The sequence below is a fragment of the Miscanthus floridulus genome, chromosome 19, assembly GCF_019320115.1.
Source record: "Miscanthus floridulus cultivar M001 chromosome 19, ASM1932011v1, whole genome shotgun sequence".
Classification (NCBI taxonomy): Eukaryota; Viridiplantae; Streptophyta; class Magnoliopsida; order Poales; family Poaceae; genus Miscanthus; species Miscanthus floridulus.
Genome location: NC_089598.1, coordinates 103,733,250 through 103,747,019, shown reverse-complemented (window position 1 = coordinate 103,747,019; position 13,770 = coordinate 103,733,250). Strand labels below are relative to the sequence as shown.

General features: G+C 50.0%; 1 protein-coding gene across 2 annotated transcripts; it reads right to left on the bottom strand.

The window, feature by feature from the left end:
- Window positions 1-2,799: 2,799 nt before the first annotated feature.
- Window positions 2,800-12,543, bottom strand: LOC136525301 (cadmium/zinc-transporting ATPase HMA2-like). Of its 2 annotated transcripts, XM_066518303.1 has the most exons (10): window positions 12,399-12,543; window positions 11,989-12,248; window positions 10,487-10,753; window positions 9,372-9,469; window positions 8,570-8,825; window positions 8,334-8,471; window positions 5,732-6,059; window positions 5,447-5,649; window positions 4,875-5,071; window positions 2,800-4,778 (listed from the first exon to the last, which is right to left on the bottom strand). In XM_066518303.1, exons 2-10 carry the CDS (start codon window positions 12,188-12,190, stop codon window positions 3,234-3,236), a joined length of 3,234 nt encoding a protein of 1,077 aa, XP_066374400.1. In that variant the 5' UTR covers window positions 12,191-12,248; window positions 12,399-12,543; the 3' UTR covers window positions 2,800-3,233. The 2 variants fall into 2 exon arrangements, with proteins under 2 accessions (XP_066374400.1, XP_066374401.1); XM_066518304.1 differs by lacking the exons at window positions 9,372-9,469; window positions 11,989-12,248; window positions 12,399-12,543 and having other exon boundaries at window positions 10,487-10,625.
- Window positions 12,544-13,770: the final 1,227 nt, after the last annotated feature.

The following is a 13,770-nucleotide window of genomic DNA, read 5'->3' as shown; positions in this document are numbered from 1 at the left end:
GAAGCCACCTAGGAGCCGCTGGAAGAATTCCGTGCTGAGTTCCCCGCCTTCCAGCTCGAGGACGAGCTGTTCGTCGAGGCGGGGAGTGATGTTATGGTGGAAAAAGTGTACCAGCGCCGTAACAAGAAGAGTGGCTAAGCTAGCTGGGCGGAGGCATGCACCAGAGGGCGGCCACCAGGGCCAGGCGTGGGAGCCGGTTTGGCTCCAGCCGGTTCAATAGGAGTTAGTTATAAGGAGTGCTATTTTAGTTGGAGTTTGTTAAGTCGAGTTTGTTAGCCCTTAGATTTAGGAGAGATTTGTTATTGAGTTGGTATAAGTGTCCAACAATCTGAAGGAATATATTTTTAGCCTGGGATTGAGTTTATCTCACCTTGGGCCCCTCGGGCGTTACTGTTCACGTCTCCCTGTTGTCGCCGAGTTCCCAGCCAGGCGCCGAGCACGGCGCCGCCAGTTCGTCGCCGGGGTTTCAAGCCCAGGCCTCCCCTCTCGCACTCCTACGCCCTCAGATCCTTAAGCTCCAACAAGATGGTTGTTTGAAGATTTAAGATCTAATTGGGATAAAATTTTATCTGATGTCTTGAACTTTCAGTTTACTGATACACCTGATGTGATTATTTGGTCTTTCGAACAAAGTTGTAAATTTTCTGTCAAATCTCTGTACAATGGGCTCACTAAAAATGAATCTGGTATATATCACAAAAGGATATGGAAAGGGAGGATTCCGGCTAAGATCAAAAAAAATTTATGGTTAGTTGCTAATGATGCCATTTTGACAAAAGAGAACTTAAGGAGAAGGAATTGGCAGGGTGATCCCAAATGTGTTTTCTGTGATTGCTTTGAAACTGTTGATCATTTGTTTTTTCAATGTTCTGTTGCAAAGGTCATTTGGATGGTAATAGCTAAGTGTTTTGGTGCTTCTAACATCCCCATGAACCTACATCAGTGCTGGCAGTGGTGTGAGCGTTGGTTTCCTTTTGGTAAGAAGTATCACCCTTGGGGTATCGGTGCTATTTGTTGGGCGATCTGGAAATGTAGGAACAAAGCCAGTTTTGATAAGAAACTCATTAAAGATCCATTAGAGATAATTTGCTACGCTTGTGCACTCATGAAGTTTTGGTCAGGTCTGTATGCGGAAATGGATCAGGAGCAGCTGGAGGAAGGTGTCAACACAATGTTACGTGTTGCCAAAGAGATCCTGGCGCTGCAAACTGCACAAGTGAACCAGCTACTTCTTCAGGACGGTGAGGCGTCGGAGCAGGATGAAGCTTCTAACTGACAGGATGCTGGTGTCTCCCCCTAGATATGAGTTTCGGCAGTTCGTCAAGTTTCTTTTGTCAGTTAGATTGGCCTGTAATCGTGCTAGTGGTAACTAAATGCGTTTGGGTCCTTCTGTCCTTTGTTGAGCGCGGTGCGGCTCTGACTTCCATCTATCTTTTCAGTTTCTCTGGTTTTGGTCCTAGGCCCCGTTTGCTGGTCTGAAACTTGACTGAAACTGACTGGTTATTGTGAGAGAGAAACACTGTAGCGGCTGAAATTGGCTGAAACTTGTGAGGAGGATCAGCGCAGACCAGCGAACGCAGCCTTAATGGAACGGTGCGGTGCTATAATGGGAACGGGGAAGGTTCCTCAGTTGGAAAAAAAATTAGCACATGTTTATTGTAGCACCGCATTATCAAATCATAAGCTAATTAGGTTTAATAAATTCATCTTGCAAATTAGCTTTCGTCTGTGCAATTAGTTTTGTAATTAGTCTATATCTAATACTCCTAATTAGTGTCCAAACATCGCCCTGTTCGTTTGAACTTATCAACCCGGCTTATCAGCCATGGTACAGTGTTTTTCTCTCACAGTAAAACAGCATTAGTTGGCTTATCAATCGCAAAAACTATTAGCCAAACATATAGTAAAGTTTAGGAGAAGTATCAAACACACACTAATTGTGTTCTGTGCAGCATGGACCGAGTTTTGCCCTTTTCAACGTCAGGGTGCTTTCTGGAAAAAAAGATAGTTTGTATAACTTTTTGTTTCCAAAAAAACTTTTGTATTTATCCAATTTATTAGGTGGGTTCCTAATAAAAAAATGGTAGATAAATTTTGCGTCAGGTTTGTTGCGTTGAAATGTTGGATACGTGTGACGGCACGTATGGGCTTGGAAAAGACATCCACTTTTCTGTTAAGTGAATGATGTATGGTTGGGAGTTTACACATTCCGTGAGTGAGAAGTCCATTAGTTGCATGTCCCGGTGGACAAGGACATTTCAATATAGTATTGTATACTTAAGCCTGTTCGCTTGGTCGTATTTGGCTTATAAGTCATAGCTTATCAGCCAACGAAAAGTATTTTTCTCTCACATCAAACTAACCAAAAGTACTTTCAGTCATGAATTATAAGCAAACCAGCCCAAGCGTAGTTGCCTGTCGTTAGCATCAAGGACGCTGATGACTCTTACGTTGGAAATGCAGAATTGGTTTTTGTAGTGCTGGGCAAAACCCCTAGAAAATCCCAACTTTAGGCCCCTTTGATCCCCAACTTTAGGCGATCAAAGGAATTTTATAGGAATCCATTCCGTTGGAAAGGTTCCTGAAAATGCCGTTTGGAATAGAGGAAGTGCAGGAAAGGTTCCTACGTCCATTGATTTCACCGGAACCCAAACACGGGGAAGATCCTAACTTTTAAGGGCCCTTTTAGAACGCAGTAATTTCCTAGCCACAATCACATAAATCAATTTATTTTAAAACAGAAAACGTTGGACATAGAAAAAAATATCTCATTTTAAAAGGGGGCTAAATGGATAGTTTCTGAATATTAGTGTTGGCCCTGGCCGGCACCAGTTATATTCTTCGTTTGTGACAGTCTCCATTGCAGTACCAATACTCAGAGTGGTCACACAGAAGTTGCAAACAGAGAAGCAGTGCAGGAAAACCAAGCAGAGCCCTTCCTTTCAGACCCCTGCTCGGTCAAAATCCTACATTTTTCTTCAGCAAACCTATATAGTACTTAGTGTGTGTGTGTATATATATATATTAACTACTCCCTCCGTTCTAAATTATAGGTCGCTTTGATTTTTTTTTTCATCCAACCAAAAAAGTCAAAGTGACTTATAATTTGGAACAGAGGCGGTAGAATACTAGATCAAACACCCTGCACCGCCGATCTTAGTCTTACGCCGGCGAGTCACCTTACAGTTGCTCATATGTGCACACCCTTCTTCCCAGGTGGAATTCCCACCCTACTACTCTACCACGATCTCAGGCAGTTTCAGCACGCTGTGGCCACAACAGCTGCTCCTCGTCGTCGTCACCGCCGTCCTGGGGCACTTCACGTAGCTCCTGCAGCACGGGCTGATCTCCTTGGCACACGCAGCCTGCGAGCTCGAGCAGGTGTCTCCACCTTTGACGCTGCAGCAGTTCTTGCTTGCAGCACAGTCAGTGGGAGTAGGGAGGCCGCTGCAGTCTTTCGCCTTCCCACAGTGCTCCCCCTTGTGTTCTTCGCTGTGGTGGTGGCCTTCATCTTTGGGCAGGGCAGCAATTGAAATCGTGACATCTTCAACTGGCTCGGCTGCGATCTTGTCCTTGTCGTGAGGCTCATGGCAGCAGTGGTGGCTGTGGTCATTGCAGTCCTTTTCTGGCTCCTCAATCTCCCCATGCTGTTCATGGTCATGGCAGTGGTGTATTTCTGCAGCGTGCACAGGTTGCTGCTCAGCATGACACTGGTGCTCGCAAGCATGCTCAACAGCAGAGTGTGAATGGCTGTGCTCCTCGCAGTGACTGTGTTCATGTTCATGGCAGCCATGCTCACCTGTAGCGTGTGAGTGGTTGTGTCCTTCGCCGTGCCTATGTTCACCCTCACTGTCAGCACGCGGAGTCTTGGGTTCTTTGCAGTGGCTGTGCTCATGGTCATGGCAATCCTGCTTGCTGGTGACGTGCGGACTGCTCAGTTCTTTGCAGTGGTCATGGCTATGGCCATGGTCACGGCTATGGCCATGGCCATGGTCATGGCAACCATGGCTCTCCACAAGCAGCAGCTGGTTGCCTGCCTCTTTGCAGTGGTTATGGGTGTTCCCATGGTCATGGCAAACATGCTTTTCCGTAACCACATGGCTGCTGGGCTCTTTGCAGTGGTTATGGCTGTGGCCGTGATCATGACAAGCATGCTTTTCTGTAGGATGCTGATTGCTCGGCTCTTTGCAGTGGGTGTGGGCATGATCATGGCAACCATGCTTACCAGCAGACGACTCTTTGGAACAGCCTGTCGACTTGCACGGACCATCTGAGCAGTGGCGGGAGACACATTGCTTCTTTGCGTGTGACCCATGCTGTGAAGAGGCACAACATTTCTTCGCCTTCCGACCGCCCTTTGATCTCAATAGCAACATGCTGTACATGATCACCAGCATGCATGTGCCAACATCTGCGAGGACGGCTGCCCAGATAAGCGGATGTCCAGAGAGTGCAAGTCCAACGATTGCAAGCTTGGTGATCACCGAGAAGATGATGTTCACGATGATAGTCCGGTGCGTCCTCCGTGCCAGCTGGACAGCCTTTGGTATCCTGCGGATGTCATTCGACATCAGAGTTATGTGGCTCGTCTCCATTGCAACAGCTGAACCAGATACACCCATCGAGACTCCAACGTCAGCCTTGGCCAGTGCTGGGGCATCATTCATGCCATCACCGATCATCAGAGTAGGGCCATGTTTTGCCTTGAGTTCATCAACAATTCTCACTTTCTCCTCTGGGAGAAGTTCAGAGTGAACCTCATCAAGTATGTTCCCAAGCTGCCAGAAGACAGAAACAGCAATATTATAAGTTGCCATATTGTATAGAAATGATAAAAGTGCACAGTACCAACAGTACCATGTCTTTTTCTTTACCTGGTTCTGTGCATATGAAGCTGCTGCAGCACTATCCCCAGTAAGCATCACTGACTTGATGCCCAGTGACCTCAGCTCCCTGATGGCCTCAGCTGATCCAGTTCGGCAGTAATCCGAGAGAGTAAATACTCCGATCAATTGCCCTTTGCAGGCAACATAACCGATGGTAACTCCTTTCATATCTTTCATGTCACGAACTAGAGCAAAGAAAGGGCCATGGAGTTATTCAAAGGTTAAATGTGGAAGTGGCAGTATTTACTGCAAAAAAAAAGTTCAATAGAAACTGTGCTTTGTTTATTACACAATAAAAACACAAAAATCCTATTTTTAGTTAAATAACTAATGCAACCATGTTCCAGTCAGACAACAATATGGGTGAAGAACAAATACAGACGTTTTTCGAGTTGATAATTGTTAATTAATATCCCTGAAACATAAAACTTGCTATGTGCTGTGGAACAGTGGAAGTGACTTCATGAGTGGTACATTGGTATCACTACTTCACTATGTCTGTGCCACTAGATAACTAGCAACATATTTTTTGGAAATACCGAGTTCATGTGTTAACCAACCTGTTTCACATGAGGCCCTTGACAAGATTCTTTTATTTCCAATATAGACACCTTCCCCATCGATTTCACCATAAATCCCCTCGCCGGGGTAGATTTGAAACTCAGTAACATTATCAGATTTGGGTTCGACTGACTTTGACTGGGCACAGTCAACTAGCACAGATGCCATTGGGTGGCTTGATCTGCTTTCAATGCTTGAAACCCTGCAATAGCCATGGAATTGAGTTTATATACACCCAAAGGAACCTTGTGCAAGGCGCAAATTACAGAGGACACAGCACTCACCAGTAAAGTAGTTGTTGCATGGGGACAAGTTCACCAACTGCCTGGAATTCCTCAACACTGAACTCTCCTCTAGTGATTGTACCTGTTTTATCAAAAGCAGCAATTTTGATCCTTGCCAAGGTTTCAAGGACATCCCCTCCTTTGATAAGGAGCCCTGTCCTCGCAGCCGTCAGAAGAGCACAGAAGGTAGCAACCGGCGTCGACAGCACTAGAGCACATGGGCAAGCACTCACTAGAAGGACCAGGGCCAATTGGAACCAGTGTTTGAGGTTGTGTGCTCTGACCACCACAGGAATCACTGCTACCCCCGCAGCCATGACAACAACAGCTGAAGGTACAATGCAAGATAACAGTAAGGGGAAAACCATCTTGTATAACTTATTTTTTCCCTAGTAACTATTTGCAGTAATAGAAGGGCGGGCCTGGTGCAAGCGGTAGAGTCTTGCCGCCTGTGACCGGAAGGTCCCGGGTTCGAGTCGCGGTCTCCTCGCATTGCATAGGCGAGGGTAAGGCTTGCCACTGACACCCTTCCCCAGACCCCGCACAGAGCGGGAGCTCTCTGCACTGGGTACGCCCTTTTTAACTATTTGCAGTAATAAGCATCTAGAAAAGGTAAAACTATAGCAAGAGTGATGGATAATATAATTGGTGGAGATTGTGTTGTATTGCATTGGGCCTCATGGGCTGATTATATAGGATACACAGGACTAACACCTCACGTGGGTACACAATGTGGTACTATTCCTATTTGCTCTAACATCCCCCCGCAGTTACAGCGGGAGCGCTACAAACGGTGAGACTGGAGAAGAAGCTGACAAAGCTGACATTCCCCCGCAGTCATAACAGTTGATGCGTCGCGTATGCTGTGGCTGGAGAAGAAGCCGATGAGTCCTCATGCAAGGCGGTAGCCCTTTGTGCCGATGTCGAGGTAGCCGAGCGTGAGGGCGCAATAGCCGTGGTCGAAGAAGCCGTGCTGAAGATGGCCGAGGTCGACGTAGTTGTGGTCGGGTTGCCATGTCGATGGAGCTGCAGGCGCGCGAGGGGCGCCATGATGATGACGGAGACGCGTCGAGGCAGTCGTCGTGGAAGGGGGCGATGCCGAAGTCAACGCAGTCAAGGCCGTCGTAGACGTAGAAGAAAGGCGACGACGCAGTCGAGGCAGACGGGGTAGGAACGGGAGGGTCGATGCCGAAGTCGATGCAGTCAAGCCACCTGTGTGCCGAGGCGTGGGCTGGGTTTGCCAGTCCCAGCAACACATCGGGGACGAAAGCACGCATCGGTGTTGCCAATACCGGGCGTACAAGGTAGAGGGCCCCAACCACGGTGATGTTGTCGACGTGGTTGTGCTGGACGAAGAAGAAGCAATGCGAGAGCAGACGCATCGGCGAGCAGGGCTCAGCGACGATGCGAGGGGTGTGACTGGCGAGCATGGCTCAGCGACGGTGCGGGTAGCGGCAGCTCGATGACGAAGACCCAATCAGCAGGACGAAGACCTTGTGCAGACGGATGGCGCAGCAAAGAGTGCGCAGTACAGTCGTCGATGCACAGGGGACGGTGATGTAGATGCAACGGCGAAGCGGACACACGGGCGGCGGTGCTGCAGCCCGACGAGGCGACACGGCAGCAAGCCAGCAGCCCTGTTGCTCGGAGAAGATGCGCGTAGTACTCGACGATGGACGTCACGGGAGCCGGGTGGATCGTGCATAATCGGTTGTACGGACCGAGTACGCGCGAGGTGGAGCGGTGATGGAAGAAGTCGGCGGAGGCGTCCCGATCTGTGGTGGTGACGACGAACCGACGATGTAGACATGCGGACTGAATGACCGAGAAGCGACGCAGGAAGGCGTCCCCTCGGCATCGCCTTCCCTGGCCAGGCCGCACAGTCGAAGATGTAGATGTCAGTGTAGTCGATGCCGATGCCGGAGTAGGTATGCGCGAGGTCGACTGGCGATGGGCGACTCAATCCCGATCAGTGATCGAGCAAACCAAAAAGATACAGCAGCAACAGATCAGGTGTACCCCGGCAACAGTGCTCCTCAGCGCGGCTCGTCCCGGCTCGCGGCACGAGCTGCCCGAGTCGGACGGGGCGGGGCGCACGGCGGGTCGTGGTCACGCGAGGTCGCACGAGGATGACGCAGATTGGCCGGCCACCACCATGGCGGCACGGTGTTGGGGTCGATCTGCCCGGGCCACCACCACGGTGGCACGGGATGGGGCGACGCCCAGCATCCTCCACGGCGAGTGCGGAGAGGGCAGCGAGGTAGCGCGGCGCCGCGAGAAGACCCGATCTGCCGCTTGACGACGACGAAGAGGGCGCGGGATCAATAGGATCCGGCGCCTAAAGAGGTGGCGCTGCCCCCGGCGGAGATCGATTTCTCCCCGGGGGCGCGCGGTGCGGAAGCGGCGGCGGCTAGGGTTAGGATCTAAACCTAGGCGAATGATACCATGAAGGAGAATATAATTGGTGGAGATTGTGTTGTATTGCATTGGGCCTCATGGGCTGATTATATAGGATACACAGGACTAACACCTCACGTGGGTACACAATGTGGTACTATTCCTATTTGCTCTAACAAAGAGTAGTCTCTTATATCTGGCTTACCGGGCGTATAGTACTTGGCACATGTATCAATCAGCCTCTGAGTTTTGGACCTACTGTTTTGTGCTTCTTCAACTAGCCGTGCCATTTTAGCCACTGCAGAGTGGTCAGACATAGCTGTCGTCCTGACAGCAATATAGCCTGCGACAGCACCAATACAGAATCATCACAAGATCAGGAGCTTATTCTAGCCACTTAATACATGTCAGTTCAAGCTGCAATGCAATACTATGTATTACCATCTATGTTGAGCGTGCCGGCCCAGACCTGGGAGTCTGGCTGCTTCGCAACTGGGAAGGACTCCCCAGTCAGGGTACTTTCATCAACCTCGCTCCGTCCATCCACAACCACACCGTCAATTGGGACGACTTCCCCAGCTTTGACAGCTATTACTGTATTCACCTTGACATCCTGAGCTGCGACCACCTCCCCAGTCTCTGCTAGAACAGCCTTCTGCGGTGTCATGCTCATCAGCGATGACATCCCAGCAGTCGCCTACATGTCAAGCAATCATTCAATTAGATCTTTCTGAGAGAAAATGCAAATATTGCCTCTAACACATATTTTACAAATGTATGAGCGTATGTATATGCAACTACTATCTGCTTTTCTTAAAACATGCTGCTTTTGGTTGTTGGTTATAAGGTTTCCTAATCTGCTTTACACATGTATGAGTGTATGTGCATGTTTGAGTCCACTAGATATAAAGTTATTTGTCTTGACTTTGAGAGCTTTCAGGTGGGCATCAACACCATGCTCTCATCAGCATCTTAAAATGGTGGTACAATCAGCAATGTGGACCTGACTCTGGTCCAAGCCATGCCCCAAATGGCAGACCGAAATCTGTTCATCAGTCCATCAGTGGGGAGAGTGCGCATCCACTCAGCGTATTGCATCAGTACGAACATGCGCTCACAAACGTGACTGGCCAAGAAGAATTAGATCCTTCTCTGTGCAGTGGGTTCACGTGTGGCCTCAGAGATCGCATCTATGATTATTTCTTAAATGCAAAATAAACTGCTTGAAAGAGATGGGAAATGCCTTGTGGCTCGCCCTGGTCTCAAGCCATTCAGCTGTAGTGAACAGGAAAACAATGAACCCAGCCTCAGAATAGTCCTTCAGAGCTATAGCCCCAGAAACTGCAAATAGATCAAATAAGACATCAAACTCTACAATTTAGCATTCCATCCATCTACAGAAAAACCAGGCATTCATGCCATGGCAGAACCTAAAAACAAGTGTCATAAATACAATAACAAGGAACAGTTTCTATGTGATGGCAAGATAGCATGGACCATCCTAGGTGAGAGGGTAGTGCCAACAAAGAAATATATATGGTGGTGACTATACATACAGACCGCAAGCTGTTGTGGCGATTCCTTTGATACGTGTTGTATGCATATATCGGATAGAGCAATATCAACACCACAAACAAAACCGATCCAGAAAGTTCGATTCAAACGATATGTGGCTTCATCCTAAAGGAATACAATTCCCCTGTTAAGGTCCACATCACATCACCATACTGAAGAAAAGCATGCACACTCTGTTCTTGTAGCATATACATTAGCACCACATCACATATCCCTTTAGTGCAGTGGAAAGCCGAGGTCCCTCCAGGACCTTACGAAGAGAAAGAAAAAAGGTTGGGCAAGTGAGACATAAACTTTTTTTGGGTGCCGGATCGGTTCGGCCCTCCCTCCCACTATGGAGCCACCATATTGGTTCAGGAAAAACAACTTGCATGGCCCCTCTTTTTTTGCACAACCCCGTCCCTCACATGGACAGATATGTTAAGTGCAGAATTATTAGCCCCAAAGTGCGGGTATCTGTCGGGGTTTACATACATGAGCAACGGTTGATTAAGACATAATGGCCCTGTTCGCTTCTCTTATAATCCGTACTTTTCAGCTTGTTTTTTAAGTCGGAACAGTATTTTTCTCTCACAACAAATCAGCCGGAACAGTGTTTCGGCTTGTTTTTTCAGCGAAGCGAATGGGGCCAATGAAAATGAGTTCCTATTTACTGGGCCCAGCACCATTATGTGATGCAACTGAAGAATAATTCTCGGTGTTAAATGAAGAGCAATTCAAGCAGAGGACACACCATCCCTGTCAACCTGTGGTGAAGCAGAAGGAGGGGAGGGGATTGTTTACCTGCAATCAGCATGAGTATGTTGACATCAAGGGTGAGCCTCCGGGCAGCTGCAAAGCTCCTTAGAACGATCGGCGGCAGGCCGGCAGCCGCCGCCACCAGCGCGAACCATTTCAGGGGAGGCCAGAAGTGCTTGAAGAGCGACACGACCAGGAAAACCCCGCAGAAAAGAACGTACGGACTCGGCCATTTGTTGGCTACCTTCTCCTCGGAGCCACTGCCGTAAGCTCGAACAGACGCCTCCAGCCTCGCCTGGTTCAACGCCTTGACTGAAGGAAAAAGAAAAAAAGCAAGCACAAGATCCGGTCAACCAACGTTCAGAGACGTTCATCGTATGAATGTGACGACTGCGAGAAATGCAGGCGAAATTGGCAAGCACTGTTGTCAAAAAACAAACAAAAAAAACAGAAAAAGAAAATCGGCAACTCCGTATATAGAACATGCAGTTGTTATTAGTGCATCTCAGAGATAAGTGTTAATTTTCTTTTAAAAATATAAATGTAGTAAATGTTAGGGACGATTTATTTAAAATAAATCTAATAAATGTTAGGGACGATTGGGTAAATTCAGAGTGAGATTTCCACACGAGCAGCGCGTGGTGCATGGCGATTTCAACTCTCTGGCCTCGCTTGAGACCGAGAGACTTTTCTTCACGGCGGCCTTGACATCAGTCATCAGGTGGCAATCTGTTGGCACTTGCACCAAAAATCCCCGTGACAGCAACAACCTATCTGTACGATCCCTGCGAACTCAGGTCTCAGGAGGAGGTTCCTCAGTTCACCACCGACAGTTTTTTTTCTTTTTCTTTTCGTACCGGCGATGCAGGGCTCCAAGCCTCCAATTCTTCAACACTCGTGACGATTGATGATGAAGAAGAAGAACTGGACTGCTCGCAGCCACTGCATGGTAGTACGAACAAAATCGTGCAGGAGCAAAGCAGTAGCAGCCATGTTATCATTGCTGCTACGGTCACATCAAACACTGCACCCCCCCCCCCCCCCCCCCCCCCCCCCCCCCCCAAAAAAAAAAAAGGGATGGATGAATCAAATTAAATGAAACTGAATCGAAGCAGAGAAATTGCAGCGGATTCGTCGTCGAAAAGAATGGGGAAAAAGACGAGCTTTGCGTGTTGCTTTGCAAAGAAACGAGGTTTGCGTGATCCCTGCATTGCCAAACATATTCCCCGGGTGCTTAAGCATGAACAGAGAGTCCGATCCTTTGTTTTTTTTGTAATTTTATTTGAGGAGGAGATGGGGGAAAAAACGCGCAAGATTGCGTGTTGGGATTGGCGGCGGCGTCCATATTTAATGTCGTCGTAAGTGCAGGTTGAGTCGGGTGGGCGGCGGCGGACTCCGGTCGGGGACGGGGACTAGCAAGTAGTAGTAGTCCACGTCCGGTCGCGGTCCCGTCTGGTCTCGTCTCCGGCGCGTGGCGACGCGGAACGGCCGGCCATCTCGAGCGGGACGGACGATGGTCGGAAAATAAAAGGGAAGGGCACGCATACCGATTTGTGCGGGCGACGTGGCGGCGGCGTCGTGGAGCACGATGACGGTGCGGGAGGGGACGATGACGGTGACGGTGCTGACGCCGGGCAGCGGGTGCAGCAGCTTCTCGACGAGGGGCACCTCGGAGGGGCAGCAGATCCCCAGCACGTCGAAGTAGCTCTTCTGCAGGGTCCCGGGCGCCGGCGGCGCGGCGTCCCCCATGGCCGCTGTCCCTCCGGCTGCTCTGCTCTGCCTCTCTGTGTGTCAAGTGCGGCCAAACCTGCAGGCGGCACGAGGAGGAGAAGCCGAGTGGTGTGTGTGAGCGGAGGCCAGGGGGGCACAAGCAGGCCGCGGCCGGGGTTTTCTTTCGGTGCGCGTGCCGGATTGTATAAAGAAAGAAGAAAGGCCGGCGGCGGCTGCAGCGACTTACCCCGCCTACCCCGCCCAGGCGGGAGGAACGGACTGATGCGTGCGGCGGTGTTGGTGGCGACTGGCGAGGCGGTTGCGTTGGCGGAGTGCGCGTCTGAGCGAGCACCCACCCCTGGCACTGGCGGAGCCGCAGAGGGGAAAGGAGGAGTGGCAGGTGGACGCGGGGTGCGGGCGCGTATTTATGGACCTGACACTGGGCCGCGCGCGATCCGTCAGCCCCTTTAGCTTCGCTAAAAAAAAAAAACTCAAAACACTGTTCCGACTGATTTGCTGTGAGATAAAATACTGTTTCGGCTAAAAAAATAAGTAAAAAAATATGAATTATAAGAGAAGAGTCTGTGACTGGTGCTCTGGTGCGGTGTGGTGGACTGGTGGGTGCCGACGCGCGAGGCACACAGCATAGCACAGGCGGCACGCACCGCCCGAAAAAGCCACGGGGCCGCCGGGCCGAGGGCGGTTGCCGAGCGCGCGCGACGGGTGTGAGACGTGTGAGACCGACGACGGGATGGTTGCGGGCGCATGCAGCCCGGGTTGCGGATGGAGACGGCACACGGCAGCGGCCATCGGAGAGGAAAGGCGGCCGGGAGACGGATGCGTGCGTGCGCTAATGTTGGCATGGCGGCAGGCGGCAGCCGAGGCGGGCATCTATCTGTAATCTTTGGCTCTGTTCGGCAGGACTTATTGCTGCTGCGGCTGATTTACAGCGGCGAATCTAGACTAAACTGCTGCCGGGGTCGCACAGATTCATGAACTCAATCTGATGGGGTCGTAGCTGGCCGGAATACGCGGGGTTCTACTGATTCGTACAAAGTTATCGGAGTCGCATGACCCCGACACATGCATTGTGGCTTCGCCGCTGCTAATTTATATGACTAATTCTTGCTTATAAGCTCAGACGAAGAGAGCCTTCTTCTATTCTATATGAACTGACGACGCACCGTGCCGTGCCGTGGCGTGGCAGTTGCCCAGGCGGCAAAAAAAAAGGCTGCCGTGGCGTGGCAGTTGCCAAGGCGGCAAAAAAAAAAGGTTGCAGATGGAAAGAAAGATAGAGTAGTCCAGACGGAGATGATTCGCCCATGCATCCGTCGTCGTCGTCATTGTCATCATCGACATCCATGTTGCGTCGTTGGTGCCGTCACGCCACTGACTTGCCCCGCGTTCGATTGTCTTAAAATTCAGCTTGTTTGATTTTTTTTTCTAGTTGAAATAATATTTTTTTATAATAATTTAGTCGGACAAGTATTTTGATTTATTTTTTCAGCTAAATTCAAGCGAACGGGGCCATTTCTCTCCGCTGTCGACCATGGTCGTGGCCCCTCCGGTCGTCCGCGCCTTGTTACAAGTGTGCACGCGCGCGATAGCAGATGCACCTA

Excerpts from the sequence above, each read along its gene's own strand:
- LOC136525301 (XM_066518303.1), bottom strand. The coding sequence starts at position 12,190 with ATGGGGGACGCCGCGCCGCCGGCGCCCGGGACCCTGCAGAAGAGCTAC. Across the intron at positions 10,754-11,988 it reads CACGTCGCCCGCACAAATCG|TCAAGGCGTTGAACCAGGCG; the intron begins GTATGCGTGCCC and ends TTTTTCCTTCAG. Across the intron at positions 9,470-10,486 it reads CATACTCATGCTGATTGCAG|TTTCTGGGGCTATAGCTCTG; the intron begins GTAAACAATCCC and ends ATCTATTTGCAG.